We start from the raw sequence: 21615 nt of genomic DNA, 5'->3' as shown, positions 1-21615 counted from the left end.
ATCTCTTATCACACAGAACCTTGAGGCAACTCCGGGAAGTATTCATATTCTATGATAAGATACCTGGTTCAATGCGGTTACTATGGGAAGCATTGAAAAAGAAGGTGATCAATGAAGGTGAGACGACAGAGAGCGCCGAAGAAGTATATGTCTTCAATTCGCTCCAAAGGCTGCTTCGGATCCGCGGAATTCAGATGTCAGAATGGTACCTTGGCATGTTTCTCTCTTCATTCTCAAGATTCAGGTATGCGCACTCAATGACAAGGGTGGCAGGATGTTTATTGATTCGACTGCCCAGTGGCCGTTCTGAAAGCTTTCCGACCTACGAGACTCGTGACTTACTCATCGAAGGGCGCAACGGGTCGACAAAGGAGATTCAGTACGCGCAAGAGTTGTTTTCTCTTTTCATCCTCGCTTTAGCCTCAAGCATAAAACAAGTTAGAGGCACTACGACTTTAGTGAAGGGAAGGAGGGACTGTAACGCCATGCGATTGGAGAATTCTGTATTCAAATCAGTTGCAAAAGTGGTTGTTGAGGCTAAGCTGGCACAAGATGTTGAAGAGGCTTATACTCTGATCATCCCAGCTTTTGCCAAGTACAATCTTCTTCCAACTGAACCGAGTCCGCAGGATGGCACAGCTTTAGAAGATCAAGCAGCGCCCGCAAGAGCAGCTAGCTCAGAAGATCCGACTCTGCACGACTCGGGAGTTCGACACAGCTCGCCACCTGGAGAGTTCTCAGCCTCTTAGCAAGACTTGACACTGCAGCAACCATCTACTCAGCAAGTCGCAACTCTTCATCAAGAACCATCTCTTGAGCAAGGTTTGACAACTCACCGACAACCTTCTCAGCAAATCGAAGGCTCCGAGACAAGCGCTGCATGACCATCCGAGGAAACCAGCTCTCTGCCCACCGAGCCATGATCGGTATCAGTCAGAAGGGCCAGCTATTAAAACGATGGTCAGAAACAGTTCTTTAGGATACACATTTAGACTGTCAGCTTCTCGGTTGAATCGTTCGTCTCTCAGTGGTTAACACGCGCGAAGGTCGCCCATGTCTGCCTAAACTGGGCTGGGGCTGCGAAGTATCACCATAACTCCATCCAATGCTCATGTCCTTCTTCTCCTTTCTTGATTGATTCTAGTCCTGTTATTCATGTTTTGTTTAATGGAAGCTGTGAGTCTTTTGATGGAAGATAATTTTCAACAAACCCTATCAACATGGTTAAGCATAAAACCATCTACCTCTTCTTCTGGGCGAAGGATGCCGTCTTGAAGTTCACATTCCCTACGCACCATTCACTAATTGAACACGGATACGTGTTCCCCAAGGACATCCCGACGTCCAACCACCCTGTTGGTAAGGCAGTCTATCTGACCAAACTGCTGCTGTTAAGATGAATTTATGTCGATCGGATGTCAGTTTTACGCCGCTCCTTTGGCTGTCAATATGTATTGATTGGCGTTGTGTTCACCGCAGAATGTGCTCGGCGGTAGTCTTAGTACTTACATCCAGTGTCCAAAAGCCCTGAACGACTTGTATATAAGTTCATCCATATTGCGCACCTGCCTTCAATCCTTCACATCTGGGGGTCTTGTGTGGTTTGTGCCAAAGTCGCTCTCTTTATCCACATTTGTCAGGTATCAAGGGGTTTTGCCAGCAAGGTCGCCGTTCAGCCACCTGGGATCCTAATTAACCTTTACAATAACCCTTTCAGGGTCTCTCATCCCTCCAGTCCTTGATCATCCCCTGCATATCTCCTGTTGATTCCAAGTATTACTTCGTTGCAAGGAAACCATATCTTCAGTCTATAAAAGCTGATGATTCATGAATCCTTGCCTGTAATTCGTAAATCTGCACCACACCCACCATATTTCCAACAAATATGGACGCAGATAAGATTATTGGCAACATTATTACATTGCTTACACGTCTGTTTTATACGTCATCAAGCCCTCATACCCTAGATGCGGCGTTTGCTCTCACTATCTCAATAGCCAAACTCTAGTATTAAAGTACTGTATTTGGCGCCTAGCATAGAGTGGTTCGGCAAGAAACGAAGTTGAAGGACGACAGTGACGGAGTTCCTCGTCCATTTTGATCACCTTGATCAATCACAGACCTCAGCATGCACGAGGCCTCCGGAGTGTTTGATGGGTAAAACGATTAGTACACCCCTCCTCTCTCATCCTCGTTTTCCAGGTATATCTCTCTTATTCACCCGTGATCATAGTGCAAGCTAAGCCCGCAATTTGGACTGCTGTATACCCAGCACCTCTCGCCGTGAGCCCTTTATTGATAAGCTTGATGTCACGAAATACAGTCAGATCCCCGAGCCCTTATTTCCTGTCAGATTTTCATAGGAGCAGACGCCGGCGACTTGATATATATACATAGGGCAATGGCTCTGAGGTATGGAAACTTCAGAGTACGGGGGATGAAGAGTTCTAGATGGCCAATTCAGCTTTAGAAGCCCACGTTGATACTTCGCAGAAATTCGATAATAGGTTACAGAAGGCAAGTCATACTGGACCAAAATCCAGTGCAAGTGCCGGGTCCCATTAGTTTCCATATCATGATGATTTAATTCTACGTAACAACGCGTCGTCTCGACGTTCCCATCATCCCACTTCAGTAGAAGACGCCCGCTGAGCGTCCAGCCGCAAGTCGTTGAACGCCCTCGCCATGCAACAAGCAAAAGTGACGGACAAGCAGTCCATTCTCCGTCCGCAGCAGCCAATCATCCCGCCCAAGCTGAATCTCTTGGCCCAACCATCCCTGATCAGGGAAAATCGTCCTCAATGTCCTCCCAAATCCTTCTCGTGGACCGCTTACGCGATGGCTCATGAGTTGCTTTGCGCTTGCGCGATGAATTGCTCTCCTGCCGAGATTCCGACTCCTACCGGTTCGGCCGCAGGTCCTTCACATAAAAGTCGAGCTTGTCGGAGTGGTAGACGTGACCCGGCGGGTTACTAGCAGTCGTGTACAGGTCGTCGATGGAGTGCTGGTGGAAAGTCTGGGTTTGGGTGCACTGGAGAATGTGAGTGAGACCAGGCGGGTTGGTGAGGCGGAAGATGCCATATCTGTAGGACTATTAGCTTTCATTCAGGTGGCACCAGGGAGATCACATACGATGGCTGATGTCTCGGAGAGCACACAATGGCAATGCTCTCCGGCATCATGACCTGGTATCCCGCTTGGGTGTGCAGGTCTCTCGAACTCATGAAGCACGTCTGCGTGGGGTGCGTGTGGATCCAGCCGACCATCAGCAGGTCCTCGTTAATACAGTAGTCCAGCATGGCCGACTCGTTCTCCGTCTCGCAGGTGTCTGGCGTGCTCTTTTGCTGAGGAATGAGCAGGCAGTTGATAAAGAGCGCGTTGTTAACAGGCCGGCCGCACAAGATGCCACACATCTCGAGGCCCTTTCGGGTGTTGTCCGCTGCAATGTTCAGGAAAGCCTCCCGGAGTTGGGTGGGCAGGAAGACCGGCCGGATCGGGTCTCCGTTCTCCAGGTACGCTGCTGGACGGAAAGTAAGACGCTCCTTTGCTGATGGCGGCGGCATTATCTCCTCCTTTGCGGGAAGTTCAGGTACGTCCCTATGTACCGAATCAGGGGTAGGCGGTGGAATATAAGAAGGAAGAGGTTCCTTGCCGGGACGTGATGGGGGCGCCGCATCGAGCTCTTGGCGCAATATCGTGAAGTCCTCTTTTGGCGGTTTGGGAGGCTGTGGCATCGAGGGAGTGTAGGTTCGTTTGGGCTCCAATGGCGCAGAATCCCACTCGACCGCCCTCGGTCTCGAGATAGACGGGTAATGGTATGAGTAGCTGGGCGGTGGTGGCCTTGGCGGTGGTACAGGTGTCCTTGATGTTCTGTTATCCTCCTGGCGACCTCCATCGGTGCCATCGAGTCGTCTCCTTGTCGCCTCAATCTGTCTGCGAATTTCGTCCTCGTCTGTGGCCACGGCCGCAGCCGGGTTGCCAAACTGCTCCCAGTCTTCCCAGCGGCCGCCTTTTCTACGTTCTTGCTCTTCCTCCTCGCTGACGCCAGCTTGCCTGGTGGCCTTTCTCGCAGCATCTCTTCTCTTGAAGTCCCTTTGCGCCAGGGATACGGCCAGTTCTTGGTTATCGGCGGCATCGAGAATCTTCGCATTGCCGCTCAGCGTCGGGTCTCGTGCGGCAAACTCGTCGTAGCTCGAGGGCCTCTTCTCGGGTTCGGCCTTCTTCTTGGATGCGTTCATCTGCTGCCACTCGTTGTAGTCGCGGTCAATCTGCGGCTTGAGGCTCTCAAGCAGACCAAACACCTCCTCCTGCTGCCGTTTGAAGAGCGGCTTGGTGAGCGCCTTGTTCTCGGGAAGCTTCGCATCGGGGTGGGTCTTGAGATGGCTGAGGACGAGGATGGAGTGACGCCATAGCATCTGGTATGCTTTCCGGATATCGCGATCCTGCAGCGCAAACGTCGCCTTGGGTGCCTAGTCAGTGCCGCGCACGCAGGTGCTGGGGAAGGGGTACCGACCTCTTGAAATAACGTGTCTGCGGAGCGCGCCCAGTATTTGAAGGGAATCGTCGTTCTAAATTCGAAGTCCTCGGCTGCATTCGTGATCTCCTTAATGCTCATGGGCCGCGCAGGCCGGGGGCTCGAGGGTCCGTTCATCGTGGCGGTCTCTCGTCGGGGGGAAGGTACTCGGAGGTCGAAGTTGGGGATGTTTGGTATGGATGTTGAGCTCGCGGGGAGCGGGGAGCGGTATTGCCGGATGTCGTATCAGGGTCGCTGTTGGTGACGGACACCGTTCAGGTAGTCGTTTGCATTGTTCGTAGGTCGGGAGCCAGAAAGTGGCAGCCTTGAGGTCGCAGATGCTCGACCATTCGGTCAAGGCCTTGAAGGGTTTCGTCCCAGGAACCGTATGACGAAGCGCTAGGCGAGCCACTGGTGGCTGAAGCACTGGACCTGAGCGTTGAAGCACCCCGCCATGGCAGCCGACAAGGTTCACCTCACAGTGTTGGGCACCGCGCCGGCAATGGAGGGGTAGAGCTCGGACCCCTGCTTTGTCACGTGCCCATCCGATGACCGAGCCACGTGACTGGACAGCTGCTTACCTAAGGCAGGTGTGCTCACCGAAGAGAAGTCTAGGTGAACTGAACAAGCCCAAGGTCAGTCAACGGCGGGCATGCAGCTGGCGGGAGGACCCGGAGCATGTCTGAGCTCCACCTCGACGTCGTCAAGTTCCATCAACAGCAACAACATCCGCTGGACAAGAACCATCTCGGACATCTCCTGTGCAATCTGGACACCTGCTTGGCTCTTGGCGCAAACCTTGGTTGCCACGGCGGACTTGAAAAACTCCTCGACGGCTCCGACCAGAGTGGCATTGGGGGCCCCGAGAGAAAGAGACGTCATTCTCGTCCGTCCGTATTTCCGTTCGATTTACGAGTCGTCCTTCGCCTGCTCGCCTCACCCAACAAAAATTTCCAAGCCTCGGGAATTCTCGGAACATCGCCCTGGCTGGTGTAATTTTCGCAATCCAGTGACATTGCCAGGAAATGGAATGCCAAAAAAACGAATGCTGCCCTGGCGGCCCGGCCATTCCGCCTGTCCAACCTCCGTTCCTGATTTCACTGCACTGATCCCCTTGCGGCTCGAGTCTGACGCCTGTCTGAGTGTGGTACCATGCTTGGATGCTCCCACCGCCTGCTCGAACGAGTCGGACAGGCACAGGGTCAGATGGTCTTGCTTTCCCGTGGCAGCTTGACGTGCAGCTTGTCGCTTGTTGCTGCGTGGTTCGTCCAACGTCGCCTACAAGCTACCCAACCCCCCACGCTGGCACCCGCTGGTCGCCGTCGAGCGAGGACAGACGGTCCTTCTCAGGCGGTCAGGTCTCGAGACACGCCCTGTGGTTGCTTGGGGGTTTTCCCACCAGCCAAGTGTCTCAGGGACGTTGCGTGGCGGTGCCGAGTCGTCAGGTTATCAGCTATCGCATCTTGCGATCCCGCCAAATCTGACGGCGAGATGGCTTGATGTTTTTGCGGGCAATGTGGAGGGCGCGTGGAGGGAACCACCGCCGTGCCAACAGTGCCTTGCTTGCTTAGGGTGACCGCGGACATCTCCCGCGAAACTGGGTACTGCCGCATGAATAGTCGATAATTTACGGATGACGGACCTGGCCATTCTGTTGTGTTCACTCCGGCCTGGGCAGACTTCCAGATTCAGGGATGGGCGCCATCGCGTCCCGCATGCCTGGACCTGGACCTGGACCATCCCGGGCCTAGATGAGCGTCCCGATGAGGCCACAAGGCGACAACGCCAGCTACATTAAAGGACAAGTTTTTCTCCTCTGTTGTTTGTGTAGATGCTATCAGCATTTTTTGATTGTAAACATTCATCATCCAACATCAGCGTGTCCATATTCAAGTGATATACGCAATATCATCTCACAACAACACACCAACCATCATGTCTTCCACGATCTGCAAAAGTCAGCCACTCACCCCCAACCAACATGAGCTGCCACTAACAACCCCCAAGAGAGCATCGACAGCACCATGTCGCACTTCACCCTAAGCATGGGCCAGGCCTCCGTCCAGAACAACGTCTCCATGTGGACGACCCTCTCCCAGTGCTACGACGAGATCGCAAAGACCTTCGCCCTGCAAGATCCAGACTCCATCATCACAAACCCCGCCAGCATCTCCGCCGTCGTGCACGCAACCTTTGACCACGACGCCCACCAGCTCATCGAGCAGGGCCACTCCTCCATGCTCCACGGCATCGACGACGTCACCAAGGCGCACATGCTCGCCCAGGCCGTCGCCGGCATGGTCGCCTTCTTCCGCACGCTCGCCGCGCACCACGAGCACGGCGCCGTGACGCAGGCCACCTTCGACCGCGACGTGCGGCGCTTCGCCGAGTGCGAGCTGCGCGCCGCCATGATCCGCAAGATCGAGGAGAGCCGCATCTTTGGCCGGTGCTATACCAAGAGCCAGATCGCGGATCTCATCATGGACGCCGTCGAGGGCAAGGTCAACGACGCAGAGTTTGTGAGCGAGGACGAGTACCAGAACGCCATCGGCTGGGCCACGGAGCTGCCGGCAAGGAATATGGGGCTGCCGTGGGGGTTCACCATCATGGCTTTGAACTGAGGAGGAAAGAGGAGGGATGTAATGACCAATTGTTTCTTTTCATGACGAGCCGGGGATGGATTTGGGACCGAGTCGGCATTCATCGGCGGGGACCATCATCGGGAAAAAGGGGGCGCATTAGCCAGGCGTTTCTGGGAGCTTCGTGATCGGAGCGGAGCATTGCTGGGTATAATCCATAGTCCTAGTAGCTTTTTTGTTTTATGTGTCGTTATATGTATCACCACTCATGCCAGACCTGACTTTTTTCCCGTCATTTGTGCATCACTTCTTCGCCGCGGCGGCCTGCGCGCTCGTTTGCAGTTGAATGATGTCGCCCTTCTTCTTCTCAAGCTTTCCCTGGACGTCCCTAATCTGGCCCTCGTGCCTCTCACTGTGGGGGTTGGTAAGCGCGTCGTTCAAGAGATAAGGGGAGGTGGTGATGCACGTACATCTCCTTGGTGATGAAATCCAGACGACCCTTGACTGTGCTCTCGGCCTCCACCTTGTCTTGCTTCAGCAGCACGGGGCCGACGAGCTTGTAAATCTGCTCGCCGTCCTTGAGGTTGTCAAACTCCTGCAATGCATCAGTCTGGCGCTCATCCGCGAGTGGGTGGTGCAGGGTGAGCACTCACCTCTTTCACGCCGAGGTTCTCCTGCTTCTGAGCTTCGAGTTTTTGCCGCGCCTGAACGGTTGTTTGGAGTTCTGATAATAATTAGCGAAGGCTCCTGATGCATACCGAGCTTAATTGCGGCATACCATTTTGGAGAGCAGTGTACTCTTCAGAGAGCTTTTGAAGCTTGGCCTGCACTTCAGCCATGGTGGATGAGTCGTGTGCGTGTGTATGAGGGGTTCAGTGAGAAATTGTCCGTTTGGTGCGGACTGGGGTGCGGTGAGAAACCCGACGGCCTTCCGACGCAGTGGTTCGCGAGTTGGGATGTTTGGTGGAATGTCAGATGTCCTGCGGTGCCAAGGCCTCGAGAGGTTTTCGCCGTTTCGAGTTTCGTTTGGTGGTCTGAAGACGATACCTGGTACTTTGATGCTGCCGTTTGCTGCGCTGGGAACGTAGTGGTGACAGACTGTGATGCTCTTTAGATGCATATGGCCCCGTTTCATGTGTATCGGCGACCGCGAGCCTGGAACATGGAAAGAAACACACCGAGTCTTCAACTTGTAATTATCTATCTTTATTGGAATGTATTCTAGTTTTCTCTATGCGGTTGCTAATACCTGCCTAATGCCTAAACAGAAACCAGTCGTCAGTCTGACTGCTGCCTCCATAGAACACCTCAGAAGGAGATCGCACTAAGCAGCCTCCATCAGCCAATCCAGCATATGCACCTATACACCTCAAGGCCCCCACCCCCACCAGCCAACAAGGCACCTTTAGCGTCAGTGTCTGGCATCACGAACCGCCCAGGCAACGTCACAGAATCGCCCGCATCAGCGTCCTCAATCCCTCAACCGCACCCCGACAAGCCAGTGCCAAGCGCCGACGCAATCCTCCCCCCGGGGCCAAATCGAACATCCACCCCGTCTACCTACCCAACCCCATCCCGACTGCGAAGCGTCCCCTCCAAACGGGAACAAGACAGCGCGGCGGCTGCACACAACAAGCTTCCCCGCTCTTTGCATCCTTATCACGAATCGCTCTCAAACTCGCCTCCCAACGCAGGACCACGCAATTCCGCCGACGAAAGCGACTCCGACGCAGAACCGCAACCATGTCGGGCATCACCGACTTCCTCGGCCGTGCCATCAGCACGGTCAAGCAGGCCATCGACGCCGACAACGCCGCCGAGTACGAGAAGGCCTTCCAGCTCTACACAAAGTCCCTCGAGCTCTTCGTCCTCGCCGTCAAGTGGGAGAAGAACCCCAAGTCGAAGGAGCTCATCCGCCAAAAGACGGCCGAGTACATGGACCGCGCCGAGAAGCTCAAGACGTACCTGGCCGAGGCCGAGCAAAAGAAGAGCGGGGGAGGCGGCGGCGGGAAGCCTGGGGCCATGGGCGTTAACGGCGGCGGCAAGGGCAAGGCGAACGCCGACGAGGGCGACGAGGACAACAAGAAGCTGCGCAACGCCCTCAGCGGCGCCATCCTCCAGGAGCGCCCCAACGTGCGGTGGGACGACGTCGCTGGTCTCGAGGGCGCCAAGGATACGCTCAAGGAGGCTGTTGTGCTGCCCATCAAGTTCCCATCGCTGTTCCAGGGCAAGCGCCAGGCGTGGAAGGGTATCCTGCTGTACGGCCCACCGGGAACGGGAAAGAGTTACTTGGCCAAGGCGGTCGCGACGGAGGCGAACAGTACCTTCTTCAGCGTGAGCAGTTCGGACCTGGTGAGCAAGTGGATGGGAGAGAGTGAAAGGTGAGTTGTTTCGTGGCATCGCAATATTCAACGGCACGACTGACACCTGGCATCACAGGCTCGTGAAGGCTCTGTTCAGCATGGCGAGAGAAAACAAGCCCTCGGTCCTCTTCATCGACGAGATCGACGCCCTGTGCGGGCCCCGTGGCGAGGGCGAGTCCGAGGCGTCGAGGCGTATCAAGACGGAACTGCTGGTGCAGATGGACGGTGTCGGAAACGACAGCAAGGGCATCCTGGTGCTGGGCGCGACCAATATCCCCTGGCAGCTCGATGCCGCGATCCGAAGACGTTTCCAGCGCCGCGTGCACATCGGCTTGCCCGACGCCAACGGCCGCGCGAGGATGTTCAAGCTCGCCATCGGCGACACGGAGACGAACCTGCAGGCAGACGACTACCGCGTGCTCGCGGAGATGTCGGAGGGTTTCTCGGGCAGTGATATCTCCAACGTGGTGCAGCAGGCGTTGATGGGTCCCGTGAGGAAGATTATCCAGGCCACGCATTTCAAGCAGGTATGTTTACGCTCTTGTGACGCTATACGCTAGATTGCTTGCGAGGAACTTTTGCTAATTCGCACAACAGGTCATGGTCGACGGCGTCAGGAAACTCACGCCCTGCTCCCCCGGCGACCCCGAGGCCAAGGAGATGACGTATCACGACGTAGACTCAGAGGAGCTCATGGCGCCCATCATCGAGCTCAAGGACTTCAAGCAGGCGCTCAAGGAGTCGCATCCCACCGTCTCCGACGACGACGCGGCCAAGCAAATAGAGTGGACCAACGAGTTTGGCAGCGAGGGCGCATGAGCTGGAGAACGCCTTTAACAAGTGGGTTATGGGGGTGGAAGCTGGACGCGAAAAAAGACGACTACAGTGTGAACGCTTCGACAAGAAGACATTGCTCGTGTTTTTGAAAGAAGGGAAAGAGACTGGCACAGAGAATATCAGACTCGACGGGTGGCGGAGGCGGGAATTCGGTATTGATGCAGATAGTGTGCGATGTGTGGCTGTCGTCAGTTCAAGGGGGCAGGCAAGCAGGACCAGGCGAGGGGCGGAAAGAAATCGGCGTCCTCTGGCGTTTTGTAAACGGCCGGCATTGGGTTGGGCAAACTTACTCTATTATTGTTTTTTACTACTACTGTTCTGTTCTGTTTCCAAATATCTGCATCGCAGCCTTCCCTATTCTTTTTATGTAAAGCGTAAAAAAGTGGTAGCCAGCAAAGAGAGAGGGCTTCTTTCCCCTTTTTACATACCTTTTCCAAATCACAAGATACATAACTTGGACGTTGAACGTGTCATTGTAATAAATCCGAAGTTGCGTGATGGTAATTGACACGAGAGGTATCTCGGCTTGTTCGGTGACCAAGAAGGAGAACACATACACACACATAGAGGTGCTCATCTGACAGACGGCATCCACTTTTCACACTCACAGCAAACTCAAACACCATCACCAAACGAGCGCGGCGCATTCGGGAACGGGTAAAGATCTGGTGTTACACATACACATACATCATATATATGCATTAAACATCCTTTTTCTCTTTCTCTTTTTCGCATCTGCGCAGCCTAAACAAACTCCGACAAGCCCAATGTTCATTGCCCTGATAACTCCCAAACAGAAAAGGTAGGAAAAAAAAAGAGAAGACAGGATGTGGAGAAGAACAAGTCCCAATGCCGTGAGGAAAAACCTATGTGCCGCCGTAAGTTTTTTGTAACATGAGGTTTTTGTTTGACCTAGGGGGGGAAGATAGGAAGATTCTTTTTTTTTAGAACATGTCGTCAAGGGGTCTGGGAAGAGACCCTCCTTGGAGCAAACCCGTTGCGCGCAGAAAAGGGGGTATTTTGCGCGGCAGCGATGGTGTGTCGTCTTCCTTTACTCGTCCTTGGACTTCTTCTTCTTCTTCTTCTTCTTTTCCCCGTCGGCCTTTTCGGGCTCTTCCTCGACGGCTGGGGCGACCTCGGAGTCGCGCTTGCGCTTCTTCTCCTTCTTCTCCTTCTTGTCCTTGGACTTTTCCTTCTTGTCCTTCTTCTCCTTCTTCTCCTTCTTGATCTCCTCGGCGGCGGCGTCGACCATTTCGGCGTCGTCGAGGTCGAGGTCGCCTTCGACCTGCTCGAGGACGGAGGCCTAAGCGCGGTTGGGTTAGCTGCATTCTGCTGTGGGATAAGGGGATAAAACATACCATCACGTCGGCGTTCTTGGCGGGCTTCTTGCCGGTGGCGTAGAACTCGAGACGGTCCTCGACCTGCTGGCGCAGGGCCTCGCCGAACTTGGTGGTGGGGTTCTCGGTGTAGTTGTCGATGCGGGAGGCGATGGAGCACTTGTTGGCGAGGTAGCGGGAGATGCGGCCCTTGTTCTTGACGGAGGCCTTGCCGATGAAGCTGGAGTGGTAGATGAGGCCGTACTTGGGGGTGTTGCTCTTGGTCTTGAGGGCGCGGAAGAGGGCCTTCTCGGCGCCGAGGATCTGCAGCGTGGAGGCCGGGTACTTTGACAGCGCGGTGAGGGAGCCCGCGTGGGAGATGAGGCGGGCGGCGACGGGGGTGCCGATGAGGGTCTGCAGGTTGGGCGCGACGACGGACATCTTCTTGTCGAGGTAGTTTGCGGTGGCGCGGCGGGCCTCGGCCTGCTGGACGACGGCCTCGGCGAAGCCCTTGACGATCTCGAGGTCGGCGGGGGTGATGGTGAGACCCATGGAGACCTTTGCGGCGTCGATGATGGCCTGGGCCTTCTCGCCGTCCTCCTCGACGACGGCGGCGATGTCGTGGAGGCGGTCGTCGTTGAGGGTGGCCTTGTCGCCGATGAGGAGGACGAGCTTGGCGTAGGTGAGGTTGTCGGAGACGATCTTGACGAGCTCGGGGAAGTGCCAGCCGTACCACTCGCGGACGCGCATGAAGAACTGGTTGACGCCCTTGTCCTGGAACTCGACGGTGGCGGAGGCCTGAATGACGTGGTTGTCGTTCTTGGTGGTGCTGAACTTGACCTTTGCGCGGGAGTAGGAGTGGCCGAGACCGAGGCCGGCGGCGGTGGAGTCGCCGGTCTGGAGGCCCTTGAGGAGCTTGTCGGCGTGCAGGCGGACGCCGCGGAGGAGGTCGCCGGCGACCTCTGAGGTCTCGGAGGTTTCGCAGTCGACGCCGGAGAAGGTGGACTTGATCACGGACGCGAGGTTCTTCTCGGCCACGGCGAGGGTGACCTTGGACTTCTTGCCAGAGGTCTGCGGCAGGTTGAGCTCGAGGACGGACTTGAGGTGGTCGGACATGAGACCCTCGGAGATGTGGTTGATCTCGTCCAGCGCTTGCTTTCCGGTGCTGTTTGGCGGGAAACGTGTGTTAGCCTCTTGGGTCTCTGGAAGTCTGTCTGTCTCTCCACCGAGACGCGCCGCGGTGGGGGAAAAAGAGCAAGATGCTACACGCGCGCGAAGGGGGTTCCGTACTCAAAGGGGGTGAAGTTGACGAGCTTGACCATCTTGCCGAAGCGAGCGAGGTCACTGATGGTCTCCTGGGCCTCCTTCTGGCGCAGGCCAATGCTGTCGGGCTGGTTCTCGACGTGGAACACGCCGTAGCCCATGGGGGCCTCGTAGAGGAGGTAGTTGACGGCTTGGGCCATTTTTGCTGTTCTGTCTCAAGCACTCTTTTGTGGTTTGAATGTCGTTCGAAGCCGACAGGAAAGAGCCTCGCGCGCGGGGGTGTGGAGGCGGAGGAGGGGAGGTGGAATTGGGCGTCTCGAGACAGAGGAAATCGAGATGTTCGAGATGGTCGGATTTTTTTTCTTCAATTTTTCCTCACCCCCACTGGGTTCAATTGGAAATTTTTCTGGAGCTCGCAAAAGCTGGCGCACGGGCCAGTCTGCCGTCGGTGTGGAAGGCTGGAAGCGGTCACGTGTCCCGGCGCAGGCTGAGGCCGGTTGCCGACGTGGAGTGGTTTAATTGTGGCGGTGGCTGCCATCTTGTGGCTTTGCTGTCGAGGTGAGTTGAGTTGACTGGCTTGGGATGGCAGTTTGGCAGGACCAACGCCATGAGACGATTGCACTGCATCTTCGGGGAGTATGGTGCTGAAGGTTTCTTCTGCTTCTATTTCCATATTCTAGAAACATGCTGCCGCTCGTACGGATGTAGCAGCCTGCAAGAAGACTTCACTTCACGTCCACGTCCTTCATTGATACGAGACGGCTGGGGAGTCGGATCACGCAGCAGCTCTCGCACTGCTTACTTTGAAATGAATTTTATCTTGATAGAATCTCTGTATCTACTCATGCTCTCATAGAATTTTTCAGGTTATAATGAGTTGTGGTGATGGAGAGACGAATTTTGGTACATCTTTTCGTGTTGACTTTAATTCAACATGATTCGCAACTTTTGGCACAAATGATCAAGATTCAAAAGTATGCCACTACACAACCAGTATGAATTTCCAAGCAAAATCGAGCTTAAAATCAAAGTCAAGACCAATTGACGTGATTCAAAACGTACCCAAGCCTTTAAACTTGGCACAGGTGAATTGGCGTCCTCTTTGCGCCGCTGTATGCGCCGTAAAAAGCCCCTCACATGCAAATGCCGGCCCAACCGCGTGCTGACCCAAAACCGTCGACTTAGCTTCAACGTCGCTCTGCAACTGGATAAGCCAAATGCTCCTCCTCCGAGTCTCCCGGGCCCAGTCTCACATGCCCAACATGATGTCACCACTCCACCCAATCACTCTCACGTCGCATGCGAAAAAGGCTAGCCAAATCTGTTTAAACGAATGACTTTGTTCATGATCATTACACATTACACATTAGATAAGCATGCTATATGTACAACAGCGCTGAGACTCGTACGGTCTCAGCTAATGAATCGAAGTGCGGCCATCCTCCCATCATGCGCGTCTGCTCCGCTTCGCGCTGCCGTTGGCCACGCCGCTCGCAACCTCCGCGACGGGCACGGCGTCGATCTTGGACACCTCCTCGATGGTCTCCAGGGGCTCGACGTCGGACTCCTCGGCCTCGGAGCGGTCGTCCTTCTCCTCGCCGTGCCAGACGTAGCGGTAGCCGATGCGCACGAGGAAGAAGAGCCAGAAGAGGTTGAGCGCCTGCAGCAGGCCCAGCAGGCCGAAGGTGATGATGTTGGAGGCCATGCACTTGTACTGCTGGTTGTCCCAGTCGGGGTAGAACTGGTAGGGGCCGACGGTGCGGAACTCGGTCAGGATGGACCAGAGGATCTTAAGGTTGATGACGTGGCGCAGGTAGATCCAGGAGGCGAGGGACAGGCAGTACCACGGACCTGTGATCGGGTGATCGATGTAGTTGAGCGTTTTGGACATCTGATATTGTTAGATACGGGGTGCGTTGGGGTGAGGGGTGAGAGTGTCACTTACGGCCATGAAGAAATCACTGATATCGTGGGTCAGGTAGACGGCAATGCCGATGTGGGTGAAGTGGAAGCGGTAGCTGAGACCGATGAGGCCGAGCGTGACGATGTGATGCGCGACCAGCTCGTAGTAATCCTTGCGCGGCTTCTCCATACCGAGGAGCATGACCAGCGCCTGCTGCGCCCAGTACGCCGCCTCGAAGAGGTAGTAGAACTTGACGATGGCCTCGTGGCTGCGGTGCGGGTAGAGCTCGTACATGCCGGTGGTGTTGAAGTACCAGACGGGCGTCCGGCTCATGACGTACATGCCGGCGGGGCCGAGGATGGCAAAGTAGAACGCCGTGTAGCCCTGCTCCATGAAGCGCAGCTGCTTGCCCCTGGAGCGAATGCCGTAGGACTTGGCGAGAGGGCGGAGGAGCTCCTGCATGACGAACTCGCGTGTGAAGGTCAGGACGATGGAGTAGAACAGAACGAAGGCGATGTCCCAGGGGCCCTTGCCGTAGTGGACGGGGGCGTCATTGTCGTCGGCGGCGTCGGAGAGCTTGTAGGAGAGGAAGAGGAAGTGGTGGACGATGTTGGACTCGGTAGGGTTGATGGCGTAGGTGGACAGGAAGGCGAGGATCAGGACGAGAGGCGTGGTCCAGGTGTGCTTGACGGCGATGTGCTTGCACTTGCGGAGGAGGGCGCGGGCGCGGCTGCGTTGGGCGACGAGCTCGTCCTGCTTCGCGGAGGCAGAGGACGGCTGGCCGTGGGCTCTGATGCTCGACTTTCTGCGTCGTCGGACGGCCTGGTCCTTGCCAGTGGGCGCTGGCGACGAGGCCTGTTCTGGGAGTTGTTCGGGCGCGGTCATTGTCGCGTGCGGCGGCTGATCGTGCCCTCAATGAGGATGTTTGTTGTTGTGGTGATTCTAAGATGAGAGACTGCGGGGTGTCGCGTGTGTGTATATGAGATGTTGGGTTGAGGTTGAGAGAGAAGAGACAGAGGTCGCTGTCTGGTGTTCGGTCGCAATTAACGACGAGACAGAAGTCGGTCAAGGGCTGAGGTGGTGAACAAGAAAGAGGCGTTGCTGGATGGCGGTGACTTCTTCAAAAGGAGGCAGAGGGTTAATAGGAGGAGCCAAGAGAAAGCCGAGGGAGGCGGTCGGTGGTCGGTGTCGTCGGGGGCTTTTTTTTTTTCTAGGTCTTTCAATTTCCCCCGTGGCTTGCACCGGAGGCGGAATTAGGGTGGATCAGGGACAATCTTAAGGCGGACATGGGTTCAATTCTCACGGTGTCTGTCCGGGTGCCCAGGGGGGCCAGTCTGGGGACTCGGGGAGACGCTGGACCACCAGGTAAGCGGCGCAGCGAATCGCAGGCCGCTGTTGTACGCGGATGACCTCTGGACCTGCGGTAAGCTGCGTTTTTTTGTCTTTTCCGGCCCACCCGGTGGGAATCAGCGGAAAGGAGGAGTGTCGATGCGCTGCTGCTTGTTGCTGGGCGAAGAGGTTTGCTTTGCAGAGGTTTTTTCCTCTCTGGGGCCTGCTAATAGTTTTGATTAAAGGGCGATCACTCTGCAGGAAGAAGAAGAAGCAAGCCTGCGATAGGTGGCTGGGCCTGCCGTGTTTTTGTTGGTTGCGAACGTTGGGGGCACCACTTGAAGGCGCCTTGTGTTGCCTTCTACGGTATCAAGTTTTAGTTTGAGGAATCCATTCTGACTGCCGCAAGCACTTCAGCAGGATGCAATAGGGGAACGGACACGCGATAAAATGTCCGATGTCTGGACGGGCATTAATTGGGCGGCTGTTGCAGGTGGTGTTTGAGTCTCTTGAAACCACGCTTCTCACAACTGTCTGGACGACGCAGCAAACAGAACACGTCAGTCAATCTGTTCTAGTCATTCATCCAACCAGTCTGCAGTGCTGGAGTTTGACGGAATGTCACCGGTCAGAGTTGGACGACGGCCATTGACTTCGGCTTCCTTTGGGAGTGCCGTCATCCCAACTGGACGGGACCTTCCATTGGCAAAAGACAGGACGAAGACGGAGCCCGGAGGCCGGAGACCCCTATTGTCAATCGAAGTTGTTGAGCTGGCGATTCAGGGGTCATGTCGTCACCGTGCCCGCCCGAATTTTTCGTCCCATGTTCCCGTCGCTTTGTTGCCTTAATAAGCGCACCGCGTTGTCACTGGCAGCTGGCGTGTCGCTGTTCCAGCCCGTGAGCTACCGGCTCTACCGACGCCAGAGACGGAGACCACAGCACCTCCGAGCGCCCGGCAGTGGGCACTCAACGGCTGCGTATTAGGTCAGCATTTCCCGAGCATGGAAAGTCAGCAAATGTACCTACAGGCATCTGCTCGCAGGGGAGGTACATCTACCAGGCAAACACCCGCCCGCGCCACGACTTGCCGCCTGAACCTTGCCAAGCGTCACTCCCACCACTCCTTCCTCCTCGCTTCCAAGGCGTTCCAGCCGTGCCACTGCTGGGATTGTGTGTGGCTTGAACGCGCTGACGATACCTCGACGCCTCACCCAGCTCACAGCTCCAGTCACAAAGCGTGGCACCCAGCAGCTGGCATTGCAGGCTTGCAGCAGCAGCATTGCACCAGCGTTACGGCACGTTGCTCCCGTCCTGGCACTTTACGTACATTACAGCTCATGGCGCAGGGAGGGGGAGGGGCAGTGCCATTCGCACGCCCGTCTGTCCACCGCGGGGCTCCAGCAGGGCTGCCTCTCTCAGGTCCTGTCCTCTGCGCGAGGGATCCCATCTTGATGGAGCTGCACCACCTGCATCGCAGCACACAGCACATAGCTCAGCACTGCCATTCGTGTGATTCGTATCCGTCTACACGTGTAAAGAATCTTGGCCAAACAGCTACCTAGCTCGTCGTCAGCAATAAGAACCACCACTTCCCATCTGCTGCTTGCATCTACTCTGTCCTTCTCGCATTGAACCTTGGCATAGAACATAACTGTATGCATTTCCAGCGCCCGACCTGCATCCTCACCTCGATCGCAGTTCTCCTTGCCACGCTCTTCCTCACGCACACCTACACCGACCTCTTCTCTCGAGTCCCGCTCCCCAGCTTCAAATCACCCGCAGAAGACAACATGGGCGGCGGTCCAGGCTTCCGTTCCGTGGCCTACTTTGTCAACTGGTGAGCCCTCCGGTTCCTTCCTCTTGTTCGACCAAACTAACCTCTCCAGGGCAATCTACGCCCGCAAGCACCGCCCCCAGGACCTCCCCGTCGAGAACCTCACCCACATCCTTTATGCATTCGCCAATGTCCGCTCCGACACAGGTGAGGTCCACCTCACCGACGGCTGGGCCGATACCGACATCCACTGGGAGGGCGACAGCTGGAACGACGTCGGCACCAACCTCTACGGCTGCCTGAAGCAGCTCAACCTCCTCAAGCGCCGCAACCGCAACCTCAAGGTCCTGCTCTCCGTCGGCGGCTGGACCTACTCCTCCAACTTCAAGAACCCCGCCAGCACCCCGCAGGGCCGCGACACCTTCGCCCGCAGCTGCGTCGACCTGATCAAGAACCTGGGCTTCGACGGCATCGACATCGACTGGGAATACCCGCAGAACCAGGCCGAGGCGTCCGACTTCGTGGCCTTGCTGCAGGCGACGCGCGACGCCATGGATGCGTATGCTTCGACGCTGCCGCAGTGGTACCACTTCGAGCTCACCGTCGCGTGCCCCGCCGGCGCGCAGAACTACGAGAAGATGAACCTCCCCGCGATGGACCGTCTGCTCGACTTTTGGAACCTGATGGCGTACGATTATGCGGGCTCCTGGGACAGCACCGCCGGCCACCAGGCGAACCTGCAGCCCTGCAACAGGAACCCGAGATCCACGCCCTTCAGCACGGCCGCCGCGCTGTCGTATTACACCTCGCACGGCGTGAACCCCACCAAGATCGTGCTGGGCATGCCGCTGTACGGCCGTGCCTTTGAGAACACGGACGGTCCCGGGGCGCCGTACTCTGGCATCGGCGAGGGAAGCTGGGAGAACGGCGTGTTTGACTATAAAGTGCTGCCGCTGCCCGGCTCACAGGAGTACGTCGACGAGGAGACCGGGGCGAGCTATTCCTACGATGCCGGCAGGAGGAAGATGATCAGCTACGACAACCAGCACCTGGCGCGGAAGAAGGGAGAGTACATCAGGGGGTGGGGTCTAGGAGGCGGCATGTGGTGGGAGAGCAGCGCCGATAAGCCCGGCCATGAGTCTCTTATCGGCACCGTCGTGCATGCCTTTGGCGGACCGCACTCGTTGCAGAGGCGGGACAACTGCATCACGTACCCGGAGACGAAGTATGAGAACCTGAGGAATGGATTCCCGAACAATTAGATACCACAAAGCTGTAGCAATCTGGAGAAATGTCACGAATCACAATGTCACTGCGGGCTGAACCGGTGGTGGAGGAATGGTCATGAGTGTCGTGAATTTTGCATCGTCATTGCCAGCCAGTGATGTGGTGGTATCTACATCAACGCCCCTTTTTGTGCGGCTTCCTGCCGACTAGAATGCTAACCCTGGAAACCATTCCTCCCAAACAAGCCTTTTTTATCCTTCACATCCGCGAAACACTGGCAACAAGCTTACTCCTTCTTGTCGAAGACGTAGGTGAGGTGGCAGCGGCCGCAGTACTGGCGGTCGTTCATGGCAGCCATGAAAACACCGGCACCGCACTGGATAAGAGTTAGTGGTGTGTTCTTGAGAGCGAACGAGGGAAAACGTACGGTGTCGGAGGGGCACTCGCGGCGGAGACGCTCAATCTTGCCGTCGGAGTCGACCTTGTAGTACTTGAGGACGGCCAACTTGGTCTTCTTGCGCTTGTGCTTGATCTTCTTGGGGGTGGTGTAGACCTTCTTCTTGCGCTTCTTGGCACCTCCACGCAGGCGCAGGACGAGGTGGAGGGTGCTCTCCTTCTGGATGTTGTAGTCGGAGAGGGTGCGGCCGTCCTCGAGCTGCTTTCCGGCGAAGATCAGGCGCTGCTGGTCGGGGGGGATGCCCTCCTTGTCCTGGATCTTGGACTTGACATTGTCGATGGTGTCGGAAGACTCCACCTCAAGGGTGATAGTCTTACCCGTGAGGGTCTTGACGAAGATCTGCATGATTGCCTACTTGTGTAAGGTTAGTTTTCTGGCACACTGCTGTTGTGGTGCTGGCCCCATGAGGCGCCCTTACTGGGCATCTCTCGATTCTTCTCGGTCTCTGGCTTGTGTGTTCCTCGTGGGGAGGAAAGTTGTCGAGGCGAAGGGTGGTGGTGGTGATGGCGATTAATGTCACGACGTCGCGCGCACGCACACACACACGCTTCGCTGGATTTTCGACAATGGTGGTCGTGGCCGCTGCGCCGCACAACCGACGCTTTCGATTTCGCGATTGCGTCGGGAGGCGAAGGGCGACGCCGCCGCAGAGAACTCGACAAGCCAGAGACGGGAACGATATCGAGAGAAGTGGGAAGAGGGCGCTCACGGCCAGCAAAGAGGGAGCAGAAGCATCTTCAGACGTACCTCGACAATATGACTATTGCCTTCCTAAGCAAATCCTCAGATGGGTTTGGGGTGGGATGGAGAGAAAATTAAATGGGAAAATGGTGGTCGGCGCGGCCTCTTGGACGGGAAAACCGACGGCCGCCGCGCTGGGGCCCTGGGGTTGAGAAAAGCGGGGCATGGGCTTCAGACAAGCGAGGGCACGGCATTCGGAGACGGTGATTGGCTGTGGGGGCGTATGGAAATGGACTTGTGCGCGCGAAAATGGCTCTGATTTTTTTCTGGTGTGCCTTTTTCCCTCTGGCCGTCCCGGTCGAGGTGGATCTCGAGCCAGCCCTTGCGACCAGCCCTCCTTCGCCTGCAACCACTTCTTGTTATCCACCATTGCGTCGACAGTTCGCAGAGGCCCAGCCCACCAAACGGAAATCTTGACTCAGCAAGCCGAGTGAAAACCTCAAGTATGTCTGCCGCGAAATTCCTCCTCCTTCTTCCTTTTCCTCTCCACGGATACTAATCACCCCAGCAGACGTCGCCAAAATGGTCAAGAAGAGAAAGAACAAGTACGACCCTCTCGTCCCCTCTCTGCCCTCGAGCATGGCTTCGACGTCGACGACGACTGCCATGCGAACCATATCATGAGCCCGGCTCGCCGTCGACGTCGCTGTCGCCGTTGAGGCCTCCCCAATCGACCACGCGGGATCACGATTGCTGACTTTGGTGAACCTACAGCGGACGCAACAAGAAGGGCCGCGGCCACGTCAAGCCCATCCGCTGCAGCAACTGCTCGCGCTGCACGCCCAAGGACAAGGCCATCAAGCGCTTCACCATCCGCAACATGGTCGAGTCTGCTGCTATCCGTACGCCTACCTCCCCTCCGCCCCCTTCATGACCAGACAACTAACAACCCGCCAGGTGATATCTCGGACGCCTCCGTCTTCGCGGAGTACACCGTACCCAAGATGTACCTGAAGCTGCAGTACTGTGTCTCTTGCGCCATCCACGGCAAGATTGTCCGGTACGTTCGTCCGCGGGAGCGACGACTGCGCGCCCCGGCCCCCGTGCCGGTGGTCAGCAGGCGCTTCAGAAGAACCTTGGCTCTACTCGAAGCTCCCACCCTCCGTTGTCCCTCGACCCTTTCCTCGCAAGGGGAATTGGTCTTGAGCGGACTCGTGCTGAGACCATGTAATGCTGACCTCCCCTCGCAGTGTCCGTTCCGTCGTCGGCCGCCGCAACCGTGCTCCCCCTCCCCGCGTCCGCTACAACAAGGACGGCAAGAAGATCGTCCCCACCGTTGCCAAGACCGCTTAAGTCGGCTACCGCAGGGATG

General features: G+C 56.3%; 10 protein-coding genes across 10 annotated transcripts; 4 read left to right on the top strand and 6 right to left on the bottom strand.

The window, feature by feature from the left end:
• Window positions 1-2899: 2899 nt before the first annotated feature.
• Window positions 2900-4651, bottom strand: GCG54_00010071 (AMSH-like protease sst2; the record flags this gene model as incomplete). The annotated part of the gene is made up of 3 exons (XM_045410003.1): window positions 2900-3083; window positions 3133-4460; window positions 4514-4651. 3 exons carry the CDS (start codon window positions 4649-4651, stop codon window positions 2900-2902), a joined length of 1650 nt encoding a protein of 549 aa, XP_045259038.1.
• Window positions 4652-6448: 1797 nt separating this feature from the next.
• Window positions 6449-7134, top strand: GCG54_00010070 (uncharacterized protein; the record flags this gene model as incomplete). The annotated part of the gene is made up of 2 exons (XM_045410002.1): window positions 6449-6470; window positions 6521-7134. The coding sequence occupies 2 exons, from the start codon at window positions 6449-6451 to the stop codon at window positions 7132-7134; spliced, it is 636 nt and encodes a 211-aa protein (XP_045259037.1).
• Window positions 7135-7395: 261 nt separating this feature from the next.
• GCG54_00010069 (Prefoldin subunit 6) lies at window positions 7396-7931 on the bottom strand (the record flags this gene model as incomplete). Its single annotated transcript, XM_045410001.1, has 4 exons — window positions 7396-7504; window positions 7563-7687; window positions 7746-7816; window positions 7871-7931. 4 exons carry the CDS (start codon window positions 7929-7931, stop codon window positions 7396-7398), a joined length of 366 nt encoding a protein of 121 aa, XP_045259036.1.
• A 613-nt stretch (window positions 7932-8544) lies between these two features.
• GCG54_00010068 (Vacuolar protein sorting-associated protein 4) lies at window positions 8545-10274 on the top strand (the record flags this gene model as incomplete). Its single annotated transcript, XM_045410000.1, has 3 exons — window positions 8545-9473; window positions 9532-9982; window positions 10053-10274. Coding segments are annotated over 3 exons (1602 nt in total), but the record flags the coding sequence as incomplete, so codon positions are not given.
• A 1069-nt stretch (window positions 10275-11343) lies between these two features.
• GCG54_00010067 (Nucleolar protein 56) lies at window positions 11344-13071 on the bottom strand (the record flags this gene model as incomplete). Its single annotated transcript, XM_045409999.1, has 3 exons — window positions 11344-11595; window positions 11651-12818; window positions 12875-13071. The coding sequence occupies 3 exons, from the start codon at window positions 13069-13071 to the stop codon at window positions 11344-11346; spliced, it is 1617 nt and encodes a 538-aa protein (XP_045259034.1).
• A 1247-nt stretch (window positions 13072-14318) lies between these two features.
• Window positions 14319-15659, bottom strand: GCG54_00010066 (Sphingosine N-acyltransferase-like protein FUM17; the record flags this gene model as incomplete). Its single annotated transcript, XM_045409998.1, has 2 exons — window positions 14319-14762; window positions 14817-15659. 2 exons carry the CDS (start codon window positions 15657-15659, stop codon window positions 14319-14321), a joined length of 1287 nt encoding a protein of 428 aa, XP_045259033.1.
• A 2100-nt stretch (window positions 15660-17759) lies between these two features.
• Window positions 17760-19140, top strand: GCG54_00010065 (Endochitinase 1; the record flags this gene model as incomplete). The annotated part of the gene is made up of 2 exons (XM_045409997.1): window positions 17760-17941; window positions 17991-19140. 2 exons carry the CDS (start codon window positions 17760-17762, stop codon window positions 19138-19140), a joined length of 1332 nt encoding a protein of 443 aa, XP_045259032.1.
• Window positions 19141-19391: 251 nt separating this feature from the next.
• GCG54_00010064 (Ubiquitin-40S ribosomal protein S27a) lies at window positions 19392-19907 on the bottom strand (the record flags this gene model as incomplete). The annotated part of the gene is made up of 2 exons (XM_045409996.1): window positions 19392-19481; window positions 19533-19907. 2 exons carry the CDS (start codon window positions 19905-19907, stop codon window positions 19392-19394), a joined length of 465 nt encoding a protein of 154 aa, XP_045259031.1.
• Window positions 19908-19927: 20 nt separating this feature from the next.
• GCG54_00010063 (uncharacterized protein) lies at window positions 19928-20673 on the bottom strand (the record flags this gene model as incomplete). The annotated part of the gene is made up of 2 exons (XM_045409995.1): window positions 19928-20011; window positions 20428-20673. 2 exons carry the CDS (start codon window positions 20671-20673, stop codon window positions 19928-19930), a joined length of 330 nt encoding a protein of 109 aa, XP_045259030.1.
• A 152-nt stretch (window positions 20674-20825) lies between these two features.
• Window positions 20826-21596, top strand: GCG54_00010062 (40S ribosomal protein S26E; the record flags this gene model as incomplete). The annotated part of the gene is made up of 4 exons (XM_045409994.1): window positions 20826-20893; window positions 21018-21145; window positions 21201-21303; window positions 21494-21596. 4 exons carry the CDS (start codon window positions 20826-20828, stop codon window positions 21594-21596), a joined length of 402 nt encoding a protein of 133 aa, XP_045259029.1.
• Between the last annotated feature and the right edge of the window lie 19 nt (window positions 21597-21615).

Source organism: Colletotrichum gloeosporioides (genome assembly GCF_011800055.1).
Source record: "Colletotrichum gloeosporioides strain Lc1 chromosome Unknown consensus_82, whole genome shotgun sequence".
Classification (NCBI taxonomy): Eukaryota; Fungi; Ascomycota; class Sordariomycetes; order Glomerellales; family Glomerellaceae; genus Colletotrichum; species Colletotrichum gloeosporioides.
This window is presented reverse-complemented; position numbering and strand designations above follow the sequence as displayed.